The 18,337-nt window shown below is 40.6% G+C and overlaps 1 protein-coding gene across 2 annotated transcripts in view; it reads left to right on the forward strand.

The window, feature by feature from the left end:
• The window catches only part of TSC22D1 (TSC22 domain family member 1), a 154,551-nt gene that overhangs the window by 115,017 nt on the left and 21,197 nt on the right, over window positions 1–18,337 (forward strand). Inside the window, exon 2 of one of the 2 annotated variants that reach the window (XM_049852933.1) lies at window positions 6,603–6,624. The exons of the other annotated variant lie outside the window; for it this stretch is intronic. Coding sequence (XP_049708890.1) covers window positions 6,603–6,606 — 4 coding nt within the window. The 3' untranslated portion in view covers window positions 6,607–6,624. Of the gene's footprint in view, window positions 1–6,602; window positions 6,625–18,337 lie in introns of those variants that run through there. 2 annotated transcript variants of the gene reach the window in all.

Genomic DNA, 18,337 nt, shown 5'->3' on the forward strand with positions numbered 1-18,337 from the left:
ACGACTCATGGCCACCCCATGTGTGCAGAGTAGAACTGAACGCCATAGAATTTTCATGGTTGTGACCTTTCAGAAGCAGATTGCCAGGCCTGTCTTCTGAGGCACCTCTGAGTGGCTTCAAACCACCAACCTTTTGGTTGGTGGTCAAGTGTTTAGCTGTTTGCACCATCCAAGGACTCACCTCATACTCTAGTTGTGCTTATTTCCAGCCCTACATATGAGAATAGGCAGTCTTATTTACTAATTAAAATGGGGGTGTGTGTTTGTGTGTGTATAATATGGAAACCCTGGTGGTGCAGTGGTTAAGAGCTATGGCTGTTAACCAAAAGGTTGGCAGTTCAGATCCACCAGGCACTTCTTGGAAATTCTATGGGACAGTTCTACTCTGTCTATAGGGTCACTATGAGTTGGAATCGACTCGATGGCAACGGGTGTTATATATATATGAGAAGAAAGACCTGACTGTCTGCTCCCATAAAGATTTATAGCCTAGGAAACCCTATGGGGCAGTTCTGTTTTGTCCTACAGGGTTGCTGTGAGTCAGAATTGACTCAACAGCACACGACAACAACAAACATCTATGTATATGTATATATATATATGTGTATATACTTGTATATATGTAATTTTAAATGCTTCCATGAGCTGAAATTGACTTGACAGCACACAACAACAAATATATATATGAAACCCTAGTGGCATCATGGTTAAGTGCTACAGCTGCTAACCAAAAGGTTGGCAGTTGGAATCCACCAGGGGCTCCTTGGAAACTCTATGGGGCAGTTCTACTCTGTCCTCTAGGGTCACTATAAGTCAGAATGGTTTGGTTTGGGTTTTATATGTATATAGTATTTTAAATGCTTCCTAAGACCTATTCCCAGTCCTCTGATTGTTGCTGGTGCCTTGCTCTGCTCTGCTCTGGTGCCTCTTGGCCCCGGTTTCACAGTGGAATCAAATGGGTGAATTTTTAAAACCAATCAATGCTCAGGACCCACAGAAAACCAATTAAATCAGAATCTCTGTGGAATGGGCCCAAGCATCTGTATTTTTGAACCACTTCCTACTTGATTCTAAAGTTCAGCCAAGGCTGAGAACCACTGAATTAGTCTTATCAATGTCACCCCTCTCTCCTGCCCCATATAGTCCTGTTAGACAAAGGGGTGCTTCACTCATCTGACGTGAAAATAGCTTTCCTAGGCTGGCAAAGTCTTTGTGGTGGATAAAGAGAAAGCTTACTTGCTCAAGGCTGCATTTTGTTTTTCCCTGAGAGACTCTCCAGGTACACCTGTCTCTGCTTTAGACCTTTGATCATGCTTGTCCATGTTAGGTCAGGGTCCTGTGACACACTGCACTAGTGCTGTGAACTTTTCTGTAACACTGCAGGCATTTCTTCTATAGCATGTTATGTATGTTCCTAAAAACCTTGCCATTCTGCAAAATCCCGTGCTAAAAATAAGAGAGCTTAGGGGGCTGACTACTCAAAACTTAGGCAGCTTTGTAACCAGAGCACCGAGATTATAAAAAGTTCACACCAGCTCAGTATAGCTGGACACTCTCAAGGTAGATATTAAAAATTCACAAAAAAAAGTAGAATAAAATGCCAGCAACATTCTGATGAGAGCAGAGGTGGCAGGTGCTGAGATGATGTAGAAAGAAGTGGCACTCTAAACTGGTGGGCTGCCTGAGGTTGCTGTGAGAGGCAGCGCATAGGCTGAAAGCAGCACAAAGTTGAGTGGGACTCCTGGCGGAAGTGCTCGTTTGTACATTTCATTGAATGCAAGTAAAAAGATTCCTGCAGTTGATGTAGCAGCAGAGTTGAGAGCTCTTTCATTTCTTGCTGACGGTTGTAATTCACTGGCCTTTCTAACTCCCCTTGTTTAGGAAAAACCCATGTGAACCCACACAGCTTTTGTGTTAAACTGACATTTCCCTATTTACTAATCATGTATGCATTAATTTGCCTTCCAGAATCACATGCAGCAAAATGGGTGATCCTAGAATAATTTGGGGCATTACTCTTTTAAGGTCTCTCTTTCCCACTAGACTGTAAACGCCATGAGGTCAGGGGCCATGACCGTTTTGACTTAGCTTCCTGGTAGGCATATGTTGGATGAATAAATGACTTAGGTAAACCTTCTCTAAAGAAAATGATGGGAGTGGGATGATTAGAGATATGAGCATTGAATATGCTTTTTAAAAACGGAACGATGAAAGTAGCATACCTTGCAGAAAGTTTAAGAGGTAGAAAAATTAATCATCCTGATCTTCTTGTACTATACTATTAATACTTTTGTATGTTCCTTTTCTCCCACATGTCTGTCGGTTTGTCATACTGTGGGGGCTTGTGTGTTGCTGTGATGCTGGAAGCTATGCCACCGGTATTCAGATACCAGCAGGGTCACCCATGGAGGACAGGTTTCAGCTGAGCTTCCAGACTAAGACAGACTAGGAAGAAGGACCCGGCAGTCTACTTCTGAAAAGCATTAGCCAGTGAAAACCTTATGAATAGCAGCGGGACATTGTCTGATATAGTGCTGGAAGATGAGCCCCCCAGGTTGGAAGGCACTGAAAAGATGACTGGGAAAGAGCTGCCTCCTCAAAGTAGAGTCGACCTTAATGACGTGGATGGAGTCAAGCTTTCGGGACCTTCATTTGCTGTTGTGGCACGACTCAAAATGAGAAGAAACAGCTGCAAAAATCCATTAATAATTGGAACCTGGAATGTACAAAGTATGAATCTAGAAAAATTGGAAATAGTCAAAAATGAAACGGGATGCATAAACATCAATATCCTAGGCATTAGTGAGCTGAAATGGACTGGTATTGGCCATTTTTAATCGGAAAATCATATAGTCTACTATGCTGGGAATGACAACTCGAAGAGGAATGGTGTTGCATTCATCGTGTAAAAGAACGTTTCAAGATCTATCCTGAAGTACAATGCTATTATAGGATAATATAAATATGCCTACAAGGAAGAACAGTTAATAAGACTATTATTCAAATTTACACACCAACCACTAGGGCCAAAGATGAAGAAATAGAAGATTTTTATCAGCTGCTGCAGTCTGAAATTGATCGAACGTGCAATCAAGATGCATTGATAATTACTGGTGATTGGAATGCGAAAGCTGGAAACAAAGAAGAAGGATCAGTAGTTGGAAAATATGGCCTTGGTGATAGAAACAATGTCAGAGAATGAATGATAGAATTTTGCAGGACCAACGATTTCTTCATTGCAAATACCTTCTTTCACCAACATAAATGGTGACTATACACGTGGACCTCGCCAGATGGAACACACAGAAATCAAATTGACTACATCTGTGGAAAGAGACGATGGAAAAGCTCAATATCATCAGTCAGAACAAGACCAGGGGCCAACTGTGGAACAGACCACCAATTGCTCATATGCAAGTTCAAGCTGAAACTGAAAAAAGTCAGAGCAAGTCCACTAGAACCTAAATATGACCTTGCATATATCCCACCTGAATTTAGAGACCATCTGAAGAACACTTTTGACGCATTGAACACTAGTGACTGAAGACCTGACTAGTTCTGAAATGACATCAAGGACATCATCCATGAAGAAAGCAAGAGGTCACTGGAAAGGCAGGAAAGACCCAAGATCCATGTCAGAGGAGACTGAAACTTGCTCTCGAGTGTCGAGCAGCTAAAGCAAAAGGAAGAATTGATGAAGTGAAAGAACTGAACAGAAGATTTCAAAGGGCGTCTTGAGAAGACAAAGTAAAATATTATAATGACATGCGCAAAGAGCTGGAGATGGAAAACCAAAAGGGAAGAACACACTCAGTGTTTCTCAAGCTGAAAGAACTGAAGAAAAAATTCAAGCCTCAAGTTGCAATAGTGAAGGATTCCATGGGGAAAATATTAAATGATGCAGGAAGCATCAAAAGAAGATGGAAGGAATACACAGAGTCATTATACCAAAAAGAATTAGTCAATGTTCAACCAGTTCAAGAGGTGGCATATGATCAGGAACCATTGGTACTGAAGGAAGAAGTCCAAGCTGCTCTGAAGGCATTGGCAAAAAACAAGGGTCCAGGAATTGATGGAATATCAATTGAGATGTTTCAACAAATGGATACAGCACTGGAGGTGCTCACTCGTCTATGCCAAGAGATATGGAAGACAGCTTCCTAGCCAACTGACTGGAAGAGATCCATATTTATGCCTGTTCCCAAGAAAGGTGATCCAAACAAATGTGGACATTATAGAACAATATCATTAATATCACACACAAGCAAAATTTTGCTGAAGATCATTCAAAAGCGGCTGCAGCAGTATATCAACAGGGAACTGCCAGAAATTCAGGGCAGTTTCAGAAGAGGACATGGAACCAGGGATATCATTGCTGATCTCAGATGGATCCTGGCTGAAAGCAGAGAATACCAGAAGGATGTTTACCTGTGTTTTATTGACTATGCAAAGGCATTCGACTGTGTGGATCATAACAAACTATGGCCAACACTGTGAAGAACGGGAATTCCAGAACACTTAATTGTGCTCATGAGGAACCTTTACATAGATCAAGAGGCAGTTGTTCGGACAGAACAAGAGGACACTGATTGGTTTAAAGTCAGGAAAGGTGTGCATCAGGGTTGTATTCTTTCACCATACCCATTTAATCCATATGCTGAACAAATAATCCGAGAAGCTGGTGTATATGAAGAAGAATGGGGCATCAGGATTGGAGGAGGACTCATTAACAGCCTGTGTTATGCAGATGACACAACCTTCCTTGCTGAAAGTGATGAGGACTTGAAACACTTACTAATGAAGATCAAAGACCACAGCCTTCAGTATGGATTACACCTCAACATAAAGAAAACAAAAATTCTCACAACTGGACCAATGAGCAACATCATGATAAACGGAGAAAAGATTGAAGTTGTCAAGGATTTCATTTTACTTGGATCCACAATCAACAGCCGTGGAAGCAGCAGTCAAGAAATCAAAAGACGCATTGCATTGGGCAAATCTGCTGCAAAGGACCTCTTTAAAGTGTTGAAGAGCAAAGATGTCACCCTGAAGACTAAGGTACGGCTGACCCAAGCCATAGCAGTTTCAATCGCATCTTATACATGTGAAAGCTGGACAATGAATAAGAAAGACCGAAGAAGAGTTGATGCTTTTGAATTGTGGTGTTCGCGAAGAATATTGAATATACCGTGGACTGCCAAAAGAACAAACAAATCTGTCTTGGAGGAAGTGCGGCCAGAATGCTCCTTAGAGGCAAGGATGGCGAAACTGCATCTTACATACTTTGGACATGTTGTCAGGAGGGATGAGTCCCTGGAGAAGGACATCATGCTTGGCAGAGTACAGGGTCAGTGGAAAAGAGGAAGACCCTCAGTGAGGTGGATTGACGCAGTGGCTGCAACAATGAGCTCAAGCATAACAACGATTGTGAGGATGGCGCAGGACCAGGCTGTGTTTCGTTCTGTTCTGCATAGGGTCGCTATGAGTCAGAGCTGATTCGACAGCACCTAACAACAACAACGTTCCTTTTAAATATGTATTACATTAAAATAAATAAATAAATATTAGTTTCCTGTGGCTGCATAACAAATTACCCTAAAATTTAGTCACTTAAAACAAAGAGTACACATTTATGATTTTACTCAGTTTCTATGGGTCAGGAATTTGGTGATGGCTTAGCTTGGTGGTTCTGGCTCATGTTCTCTCATGAGGACAGTCAAGATATCAGCTACAGTCATCTAAAGACTTGACTGGTGTTAGTGAATCCACTTCCAAGAGGCCTCACTTGCGTGGCTGGCAAGGTGATGTTGACTGGTGTCAGAAAGCCCCAGTTCCTTGTCACACAGAGCCCTCTATGGGGCTGTATGAGGGGCTTCATGACATGAGAGCTGGCTTCTCCAAGACAGCAGTCAAAGGGAGGGCAAGGCAGAAGCCTTATGACTTAGCCTCGGAAGTCACACACTGTCATTTATGCAGTGTTTTTCACAGGCTGGTGCTCTTCATTGTGGAAGAGGACTGTACAAGGATGTGAATAGAAGGGGAGGATCATTGGAGGCCACCTTGAAGGCTGGCTACCAAATATGTCATTGTAGGCCATGAACAGTTCTGTATCTTACTTTTTTTTACTTACAATGAACACGTGTGTTTCCATGTTGCTTAGTTTTTATTTTTTGGTAACCCACTGCTGTCAAGTCGATTCCGACTCTTACCGATCCTATAGGACAGAGTAGAACTGCCCCACAGAGTTTCCAAGGAGCACCTGGTGGATTCAAACTGCTGATCTTTTGGTTAGCACCCGTAGCTCTTAAAAAAAAACACTATGTAATTCCCTGTTTCTTTTGTTTCTAAATATGAAATTATAAAATATGATAGTTTCTCTAAAATTCAACAAGTACGAGTAACTTTTATATACATAGCTAAGCATTTTTAATTTGCCAGTATATTCCTAAATATATGAAAATGAATACTGTGCACACACACGTAAATCATAGTGTAGTAAACAGTGTGGAAAACAACTGATTTTTCTTTTCTTTTTTCTTTCATGATTTGCTCTACTCTTCTGACCTTGATCTTTGTCAATTGCTATGACTGGATTGCAGGTAAGGATTATTTTAAACTTTTTCTCCTTTATCATATTTTATGAATAAATGAATATTAATTTGCAAATGTAACTTTTGCATGAAATCCTACAATCAAATGTCTAAGGATTTAGACGTTTCTTTACAAAGACCATCTTGAAAGAGAGAACTATACTCTTTAAACAAACTTCTTAATGAAATTTAACAGTTAACCTGATTTTATTTCCGTTGACCTGTCTCTGAGTCAAAGTGTGTGGTATTTTACATACTGGCTGTTCAGCCACCTTAACTTCTTAATTCAGGGTTCAAAGTGCAACCGGTCACTGGAGGATAGTTTAGTTAGAGCTGATATTCCTGTAATTCTGTCCTATAATTCTGGATAGATTAAAGATTAACACAGGTGTGTGAAAAGTTTGGGACTATGCCAAACAAGTTGTATTTAATTTATAAATTGATATATAGGTCACTGCCATACGTCGAAAAATTTTTCATGGACTTTCTACTGAAAGTTCATAATTTTAGGAAATCACATGTAGTTTTTTATATCCGCTTATAGTTTTTTTCCTTATGCTTATACACAGATGGGGACTTTGTAACTTTCTATTTTTGTTACTTTGCCAAGTAAAATTGACCCCTTTGATCAAACTCATGAAAAACTTACATGCAATATTTTCTTATATGATACTTTCATTTTTATTTCAAAATTCATATTAATTGGAGAAAGGACTAAGAATTACTAAGTGGATCTGTTTTAATGAAACAAGTGGTATGATTTAAATTGTTTAAAAGTTTCAAGCTGTTAATAAGTGTAGCATGCATCTAAAACCTTGTCTGTAACCACACATTAGCTTGCACGATGAGTAAATAGTAAAACATGTCCCGACACATCCATCATCTCGATGGGCCTGATATGATATGGTGTCCATTTCCTTCCCTGCTCTTTGTTCTCTTTTACTCTGTAAATCTTAAAGTTATTTTTTGTCCTTTTGGCATGCTCTCTAAATTTTTTATGTTTTCTTTTTGATGTGGAAATGGAGCCTATATTAAACACTTTTTAAGAGCAGACAAATACCATTGTAGAGAGAGCAACCTCTCCTATCTTGTATCTCGTAATAATGGGCTTTTTGATTTTATATATATACCTTGATATTGTATTTTTTTTGTATATACCTTGATATTGTATAAGATTAGTTTTTAATTTGAACTTTGGTACTATACTTGTGCTCATTGCCCCTGGCAGGCTTGTAAATAATTTACTGGAGTATATGATCCATTTAGCTAAAAGGAGCATGGGACAGACTGTATCTGGAACATTTGCTATAAGATAGTCACGAAGGCTCAGAGACTTACGGGAATATACATGGTTACTACTTTCTTTTGTTATACAAAGTCTGCCATTTTTTTCCTAAAAAAGAGACTAAATGAGGCCAGTGTGATATAGAGCCTTGTTTTCTACTACCGGAACCTTTCTAAAAATGTTTGCCTGTCAAATACATGTTTGATGTTATATGTTGAACAAAACAAGATGCTAAGTTAAGTGATAGTAATTGTTGCTGTTCTGCTGTCTATAGGGAACCTAGGAGCCACCAGTCTGAATTATTCTTACTTTGTAATGGCTGCTGTGTAATATATGTACTTACCAGTTAAATCTGTAGACTCATTGGAAATGATGGTTAAATTTTGAGTACCTAGCTTCCTTTAAAATCACATTATTTTTTCCAGCGTAGACCTTTTTACAGAATTTGTTCCTGGTCTCTGCTTTTGTCCTCCTTCCCTTCCACCCCCACACTGTATCCAGAATTACTTTTCTAAAATACATAACTAGTCAGGTCCTTCCCCTGCAGAAAATCTCAGCAGCTGCTTCTATTTCCTATAGGCAGGGTTGGTACTGAGCTGGTTTGCAGCAGTTAGTTTGAACTGGCTCTTTACAACCAGTGTCCGTTCTGATTGGCTAGTGTATGTGTATGCTGTGGGGTAAATTTCCAATTCCTTAGCAATGTTTTTCAAGATTTGGGGGTGGGGCGAGTTGGAAGATCTCTAAGTACTTCCCTGCCTTCATTTTACAACCGTTCTGGAATTATTTAAGATGTCCCCACTTTTGGGGCACCTTTCCCAAAGATGCTTTGTTTTCCTGCCTCTGTTTTGGACATGCTTTTCGTTTTCCATGAAATGCTCTTCTCTCTCCCTCTCTCATCTAACTAGTGATCCCATGACCGTTCTTCAGGATTTAATTTGGGATAAAATTCCTTTGTGAAGCATTCCCTGATCACCCACCACCTGCCCCTCCAGCCCGCCGACCTCTAGTTGGTTACCTCGGATGCTCCCATGGCACTTGCCATACCTAAGATCTTACTTATTATGATGCCCTAATCACTGCTTGCAAATCTGCCTTCTCTCCTGGACTTCGGAACTTATCACAGTGCTTAGTATGCCCCATTGTCCGTTGCCGCCGAGTAGATTCCAACTCACAGTGTCCCTGTAAGATAGAGTAGAATTGCCCCATTGGGTTTCCAAGGAGCAGCTGGTGGATTCGAACTGCAGACCTTTTGGTTAGCAGCTGACTTCTTAACGATTGTGCCACCAGGGCTCCAGTGCTAAAGTGTAGTAGAAAGAATTTGGGTTTTGAATCAGACAAACTTGAGTTCAGATTCCAGACCTGCCATTTACTAGCAGTGTGACTCTGGACAGATTAATCTTACTTAGTCTCATTGCAAGATCTATCCTGAAGTACAACACTGTCAGTGATAGGATAATATCCATATGCTTACAAGGAAGGCCAGTTAATATGACTATTATTCAAATTTATGCACCAACCACTAGGGCCAAAGATGAAGAAATAGAAGATTTTTATCAGCTGCTGCAGTCTGAAATTGATCGAACATGCAATCAATATGCATTGATAATTACTGGTGATTGGAATGCGGAAGTTGAAACAAAGAAGAAGGATTAGTCACTGGAAAATATGGCCTTGGTGATAGAAACGATGTCAGAGAATGAATGATAGAATTTTGCAAGACCAACGATTTCTTCATTGCAAATACCTTCTTTCACCAACATAAACGGCGACTATACACATGGACCTCGCCAGATGGAACACACAGAAATCAAATTGACTACATCTGTGGAAAGAGACGATGGAAAAGCTCAATATCATCAGTCAGAATAAGGCCAGGGGCCAACTGTGGAACAGACCATCAATTGTTCATATGCAAGTTCAAGCTGAAACTGAAAAAAATCAGAGCAAGTCCACTAGAGCCTAAATATGACCTTGAGTATATCCAACCTGAATTTAGAGACCATCTCAAGAATAGATTTGACACATTGAACACTAGTGACCGAAGACCTGACTAGTTGTGGAATGACATCAAGGATATCTTATATGAAGAAAGCAAGAGGTCATTGAAAAGACAGGAAAGAAAGAAAAGACCAGGATGAATGTCAGAGGAGACTCTGAAACTTGCTCTCAAATGTCAAGCAGCTAAAGTAAAAGAAAGAATTGATGAAGTAAAAGAACTGAACAAAACATTTCAAAGGGCGGCTCAAAAAGACAAAGTATTATAATGACATGTGCAAAGAGCTGGAGATGGAAAACCAAAAAGGAAGAACATACTCGGTGTTTCTCAAGCTGAAAGAACTGAAGAAAAAATTCAAGCCTCGAGTTGCAATAGCGAAGGATTCTAGGGGGAAAATATTAAATGACGCAGGAAGCATCAAAAGAAGATGGAAGGAATACACAGAGTCATTATACCAAAAAGAATTAGTCGACGTTCAACCATTTCAAGAGGTGGCATATGATCAGGAACTGATGGTACTGAAGGAGGAAGTCCAAGCTGCTCTGAAGGCATTGGCAAAAAACAAGGGTCCAGGAATTGATGGAATATCAATTGAGATGTTTCAACAAATGGATGCAGCGCTGGAGGTGCTCACTCGTCTATGCCAAGAAATATGTAAGACAGCTTCCTAGCCAACTGACTGGAAGAGATCCATATTTATACTTATTCCCAAGAAAAGTGATCTAACCAAATGTGGAAATTATAGAACAATATCATCAATATCACACGCAAGTAAAACTTTGCTGAAGATCATTCAAAAACGGCTGCAGCAGTACATCAACAGGGAACTTCCAGGAATTCAGGCTGGTTTCAGAAGAGGACGTGGAACCAGGGATTTCATTGCTGATGTCAAATGGATCCTGGTTGAAAGCAGAGAATACCAGAAGAATGTTTACCTGTGCTTTATTGACTATGCAAAGGCATTCGACTGTGTGGATCATAATAAATTATGGATAACATTGAGAAGAATGGGAATTCCAGAACACTTAATTGTGTTCCTGAGGAACCTTTACATAGATCAAGAGGCAGTTGTTCGGACAGAACAAGGGGACACTGATTGGTTTAAAGTCAGGAAAGGTGTGCATCAGGGTTGTATCCGTTCACCATGCCTATTTAGTCTGTATGCTGAGCAAAAAATCCGAGAAGCTGGGCTATATGAAGAAGAACAGGGCATCAGGATTGGAGGAAGACTCATTAACAACCTGCGTTATGCAGATGACACAACCTTGCTTGCTGAAAGTGAAAAGGACTTGAAACACTTACTAATGAAGATCAAAGACCGCAGCCTTCAGTATGGATTGCACCTCAACATAAAGAAAACAAAAATCCTCATAACTGGACCAGTGAGCAACATCATGATAAACGGAGAAAAGATTGAAGTTGTCAAGGATTTCATTTTACTTGGATCCACAATCAACAGCCGTGGAAGGAGCAGTCGCAAAATCAAAAGACACATTGCATTGGGTAAATCTGCTGCAAAGGACCTCTTTAAAGTGTTGAAAAGCAAAGATGTCACCTTGAAGACTAAGGTGTGCCTGACCCAAGCCATGGTATTTTCAATCGCATCATATGCATATGAAAGCTGGACAATGAATAGGGAAAACCGAAGAAGAATTGACACCTTTGAATTGTGGTGTTCGCGAAGAATATTGAATATACCGTGGACTGCCAAAAGAACAAACAAATCTGTCTTAGAACTACAACCAGAATGCTCCTTAGAAGCAAGGATGGCGAGACTGCATGTTACATACTTTGGACATGTTGTCAGGAGGGATGAGTCCCTGGAGAAGGACATCATGCCTGGCAGAGTACAGGGTCAGTGGAGAAGAGGAAGACCCTCAGTGAGGTGGATTGACACAGTGGCTGCAACAGTGAGCTCAAGCATAACAATTGTAAGGATGGCTCGGAACAGGGCAGTGTTTCGTTCTGTTGTGCATAGGGTCGCTATGAGTTGGAACCAACTCGACAGCACCTAACAATACAACAACAGTCTCAGTTCACTCATCTGTGTATAGAATAATAAATTAAACTCTTAAATGGTGTAATATGTAGAGTGCTTATTACATTGCCTGGTGCATAGCTGCTCAATACATGTTCAATACATGCTCCATTCTCCTAGTTAAATTTAGTTGAAAAGTTTTGTTTTACTTTTTTTTCTACTTTTAATTTTAGTTTGTAACAAGAAAGCTGTTTTTATCTGAAAAGAGATATCCCCCTATTCTAGCACTCTGTGATAAAACTCGATGCTAGGTCATATCACTCTTGCTGCTAAGAGAAACCAAGTGTCTGCCAGCACATTCTGATTGGAAAGCTTTATAGAGAGAGGGCTACTTCACTCTTCAAAAGAAGCCCCTACTAGCGTCATGCCAGCCACAAAATATTTGTGATATAAATATCTGTGATAAATATGTGTACAATAAATATTTGTGAAAGGGAGCCATGCTGGGAAAGAAAGAGTATATTCCCTTGCTTGCTCTGGGGATAGGGTCTTTTGATTGCCTGCTAGCGCAACAAATGGACACCTGGTGGCTCAGTGGTTCAGAGCTTGGCTGCTAACCAAAGGGTGCGTAGTTCGAATCCACCAGCCATCTCTTGGAAACCCTGTGGGGCAGTTCTACGAGTCAGAATCGACTTGACAGCACAGGTTTGGAGCAACAAACACACCAAAATTATGAGCTGAAAAGACATGGGAACTGACAGGGCGTCTCCCTCGCTTTTCCTTGAGGAGAGACTAAGATGGCAGAGGTGGCCTATATGAAGAAGGCCATGGGGACCACAGTGCAGTGTGGGACATCAGATAAATGGATGAGGAAGAAAAGAGGGGATTCTCTATAAAATACAATCAAGAAAAAATATTGGGAACCACTCTCTGAACCAGTTCATCACGTCACAGAGATTAAAGCAAAACTGGAGTTGCCCTTTTACCAAAACGATGAAGTCCCAGGACCTGATAAATTGTCACAAGTTCACTCATGACTTGGTTCTCAGGATAATTATTATATGTTAGGAAACAGGGTAGGAAATGGTATAAAGGTGATTTTCATATGAAAGAATTCCTTTTGGAAGGAATTTATAGCAATAGTGTTTATACTAGGCCATTTCAAGCAACTTTCTACTTTAGAAAGTACGTGCAGAAATGTGCTGATCTCTTTTGATTAACCTCAGTTATACCTGAAACCAAGTTGAGAGCCCCTGATTTCTGTACAACTGGCACTTGCCCTTTAATGTTATGTAATCTGCCCTCACTTGGAAAGGACTGAACAAACCACTACCAGCAACAAATTCTTCATCACAATCACCTTCACTTGCCGCGCATGTAGCTTTTAAATCACTGAACAAACTTCGAGCGTTTTCTTGCACTAAAAAAGAAAAAAACCAAATCCGTCGCCGTGGAGTCGATTCCATTCCGACTCACAGCGACACTATAGGACAGGGAAGAATTACCCCATAGGGTTTCCAAGGAGCAGCTGGTGGAGTCCAAGTGCCCACCTTTTGGCTTGCAGCCAAATGATTAACCACTGTGCCACCCGGCCTCCTTTCTTGCGCTAAAGTAGGGCTAAATAAGAACTCTATGCACCTGCTCGGACTTACCTACAAATTCTTGAAGACACACCCAGGAACCGACCTCTTTCTTAACCTGGGCACTGCCTGTAGTTCAGAACACAGGTCATAACTAAACACTGTAGTTGATCACCTAATTGCTGTGGGAAATGCCAAATCCTTTCCTTGTGTTATCTTATTTAATTCTCACAACACTGTTATGAAATAAATATTATAATCCCCATTTTACATATGAAGAAATTATTTTGGAGAATTTGGATTGCATAAATTCTAAATCCAAAGCTCAGAGTCTGACCCTTACTCTTTAAAGCTGGATTAAAAACTCAGTACTGGCTAGGAAGTAAATCAACTTTGAGTTTTGAAATTGCATGTCTGGACTTAGTGACTAAAATAACATCATAGATGCTTTTAAAGGTTGTTTGGAAGTTTAACTGGAACTAAAAAGGAGAAATCAGCATCATTTTGGCCTACCTCTCTTAAGCCATATAGAATCATGCTGCTAAGAGAATATGGAGAGTTGTGACTGATACCAGAATCTCTGAGAGAAATAGTGTGAGAGTCAAATTTGATAGAATATAGTCACTCATATTCTGTCAAGCCTTCATTGATCTGTCTAGAAAGTGAAAATAGATCCTAGAACTTTTTTTATTTTGATGTAAGTAAACCTTCAAATCCTTGGGAAGTTAGTTTTCTAAGTGGATCCAATCCTTACATAGGAAGCAGTGTCAGTAGATGTAGATCTATCTGGCCTCCATTTATAGTAGATACTTGTTTCCTTTACTGAAAATTTGATCCAATATTTAGCCTTTTTCAATTAACTTCTGTATCACTGCTGGAAATTCTTTTGCATCCTTTTTATCTGAATTCTCTGCTTGGCCCAACAGCTGAAGGTTTTGAAATTTTTAGAGATGTTTGAAAGGACAAAACTAGCCCCTGTTAGCACTAAAAGAAGCCACTTCTGCAGGATTTGGCAATTTCCATTTCCAAATGGTACGTAGACAGTGCTTTCTCTTTGACTGTGAGAAAAGTTGGTCCTGATTTTTCTCACATTTTGAGCATCATAAATGCAACAATCTTTCCATTCCTTCTATTTCTGTTAAAGTTGAAGCCATAGATGTTTCTTTTATTTTTGCGTGTTGCCTCTCGTGGTCCACAACACGGGTTCCTTTATGCTCATTGTTTGGGAGATGTCACGCGTTCTCTTGTTTCTTTCATAGCCTTATTTGCAGCTTCACCTCCATACGTAAAGCTTTCCTTTGCACGCATTGCTTGGCATTTTTGAAACAGGACACTTAGACATGTTTGAGATGTCAAATGAGTGCTTTTTTTTAATAGAAAGGTTAACAAATGCAAAAGAATAGCAAAACAATCTCATAGGATAACACACAGGGTGAAATGAGGTGCCTGGTAGGTTTGAGCTGTGAGCACGTTTGCTTTTGATGTCTCCCTATGATGGCTCAGTTCCGGTGGGTGCAGTTCTCTGTGTTCACCTAGTGTTTCTTGCAGACAACATCACGCATAAGCAAATGTGACATGCACATTATGCTCAAATTGTTCTCTAATATACCAATTGGATTGACACAAAATTGCGTTTTTAAAACAAGCTTTATATCAGAACTGATTGTATTTGATAAACTTCTAATTTAAAAAAGCATGATCTGTCATTCTAGCAACTTTTCTTGGATTATTTTATGATAATTTCATCCCCTCCCCATATTCCGTGTCCTGTTTCTAGAATGTCTATTGTTCGAATATTGGCCCTCCTGAACTGTCTTAACTTTTCCATCTTCCTCTTGGGTATATTGTTCTAGTTTCTGACATATTTTTTCAACTTTACAGTCATCTAGTTAATGTTCACTTATTCTGTAGGCATATTAATTTTTCAGTTTCCAGGAGCTCTGTTTGGTATACTGAATATTGTTGTCTTCCTCCTCCTTTTCCCATCCCTTACCATCCCCCACCCCCGTTTAGGTCTGTTCAGTAGTTCAGTTGGGCTCTGTACTACGGTCAACTGACTTGAATTTGAATTTGGCTCTGCCATTTATTTAAGCATTATGAAACCTTGGGCGAGTTGTTGGGTCACTCTAAGCCTCAGTTTTCTTTTCTTAGAAATGAAGAAAATAATGGTACCTACCCCAGAGTTGTAAAAAATAAGATAATGCATGTATAACCAGTTTGTTGAGGAAGTCTCAACTCGTTGAGGGTGTAAATATAGGCAGTCCCTGGGTTATGAACAAGATCTGCTCCTAAGCCTGTCTTAGAGTCAAATTTGTAGTTAAGTTGGAACAGGTATATACAAGTCTTATTTAGCATCAGTTAGTCAAACGTTTGTCTTAGTATGTAATATATATTTTACCTTCATATGCATATAAAACACTCAAGAAGCACCCCCAAACCATGCAATGTTTTCATGAGCATCACAAAATAGTGTGTGCTGATTATTATGAACCATTGTATGTATTTAACTCAGAATTTTAACATAATGGGCTTACTGGCAGCCTGTTCTTAAGTATGAGTTGTCTGTAAGTCAGATGTTGGTAACCTGGGAGCTGCCCGTACAAAGCAATTTTATTTTTCTAATAATTGTTAGGGAAACCCTGGTGGCGTAGTGGTTAAGTGCTACAGCTGCCAACCAAAGGGTCGGCAGTTCGAATCCGTCAAGCGCTCTTTGGAAACTCTGTGGGGCAGTTCAACTCTATCCTATAGGGTCGCTATGAGTCGGAATCGACTCGACGGCACGGGGACTGGGTAATAATTGTTACTGTCTTAGTTACCTAGTGCTGCCATAACAGAAATGCTACTGTTGGGTGGCTTTAAAGAACAGAAGTTTATTTTCTCACAGTTCAGGAGGCTGGAAGTCTGAATTCAGGTCATGGCTCTAGGGGGAGGTCCTTCCTTGTCTATTTCAGCTGCCAGTGTCTGCTAACAATCCTTGGTATTCCTGAGCTTAGAGATGCATCCGGCTCTATTGTCTGTCTTCCTCCTACCCTGTGGGTCTCTGTGTCTGTTCTGGTCTTCTTGTATGGCAAAAGTGATTAGGTTTAGGATCTCCCTACCCTGGTATGGCCTCATTAGCATAACAAAAGAAAAACCTAATTGGTAGGCATGGTCATATTTACAGGTAGAGGGGTTAGGATTTCAACACCTATTTTGAGGGGGCACGATTTAATCCATAGCTGTTTCAACTTTGCCCTTCTGAAAGCTTCCCTTCTTGCTAAATAGTGGGGATGCTTTACAATATTTCAGTTTATTTCCATAACTTTTCAGTCATTTTTAGTTACTTAAACAGCCTTGTTTTGGCTCTTAAGATTTAGTTCTATTATTTAATAACTTTATATCATATTTTCTTCAAAGTGTTCCTCTTCTCATGCCAGCTGAGGCTAAGCTGTGTCTCTAGCAGTTTGAAATAGAGATGGGAGGGCCTGCTTGTTTCCATATCTATCTGTCTGTCCCCTTCCCCTTCCGCTTCCCTGAATGAGTTCCCCTGGTGTGGGGCTGGGAATCAGGAGAGGGATGAGGCAGAGGTGTCCTTACCAGGCAGCAGCCCTTGGTGAGCTTACAGTCCTCTCCTTGGTCAGCTGCAGTCGCTGTTATATATGTGTTCTGTGGGCTTAATATGGCTGTGTGGTGGCCCCAACATGCTCCAGCAAGTAAGGGACGGAGCCCTGTGCCCCTCACCTAGGTCTCGCCAGCCCCTTTCATCTTGTAGGCAACCCTCAACTGGTGGTGTTATGCTGTGTTCTTCTGGATCCTCCACCATGAGTTTTTCCTGAGGTGTCTCAACTCCCTGGGGAGAATAAACATGTAACAGTTTGGTTTTATTTCTTCTAATATCTACTATTAATTGTGCCCTGCCAAATCTTCCTTTCACGCTGGTAGCAGGCTTCCTTACCGACACGTCAACCCGTTTACATCACTTTCCAGTCATTTGGTTATTTAAACACTCACTTACAGATTTTTAAAAACTCAGTTCTTTTCCTCTTGAAACTTGAATCTCATATTAAAATCAAAGCTCTCTTCTCTGCCCACTTTTCCCATCAAAAGGAAAGAAAACTTAGTCTGTGTCCTTGGAGCGGAGGGTCTCATTTGGTTCTCAAGTGCATCCTCCTTTCTCTTCTCAGGAGCACTACTCTAGCTTTGGTGTGGGTAAGAAGAACAGAGGCAGAAGTCTCTGGTGGGTGTGGGCTACTGTAGTGTCCCAGTTCTCTGTATTGGTTGCAGCTACCTTTCTGTCTGCCTTTGTCCAACTGACCGACTATTGGCTCTTTCTGTGAGGTAGCCGTCCACTTGTGGGCCCTCATGGGACACATTTGGTGGTTCTTTGGAGGATCTTTAAGGTCTCTAAGCACTAGAAATCTGTCCCTATCTCTTCATTCCCCACCCCTCCACAGTCAAATCACCTTCATCCTCTGGATTCTTGGTCTCTCCATTCAATAGATTACTCTCCTGGACAAGGCGCTTACAAAATGCCTCAAGTCTAGCCACCTTCTGTGGTGTCCACTAGTCCCACAGAAAACTTGGATGTCTCTGCCACGTCCAACAGTGAAAATGTTGGCTGCCCCAATGGCAGGTGACCTCTCAGCTCCACCATTTCTTTCCCATATGCGTTCCACTCCCCTGGTTATTTACTGCTCCCTAACAACTTCCAACTTTGTTTGCTGAAAGCAAAAAGGACTTGAAGCACTTACTGATGAAGATCAAAGACTACAACCTTCACTATGGATTATGCCTCAACATAAAGAAAACAAAAATCCTTGCAACTGGACCAATAAGCCACATCATGATAAATGGAGAAAAGACTGAAGTTGTCAAGGATGTCATTTTACTTGAATCCCCAGTCAGCATCCACGGAAGCAGCAGTCA

The sequence above is a fragment of the Elephas maximus genome, chromosome 14, assembly GCF_024166365.1.
Source record: "Elephas maximus indicus isolate mEleMax1 chromosome 14, mEleMax1 primary haplotype, whole genome shotgun sequence".
Classification (NCBI taxonomy): Eukaryota; Metazoa; Chordata; class Mammalia; order Proboscidea; family Elephantidae; genus Elephas; species Elephas maximus.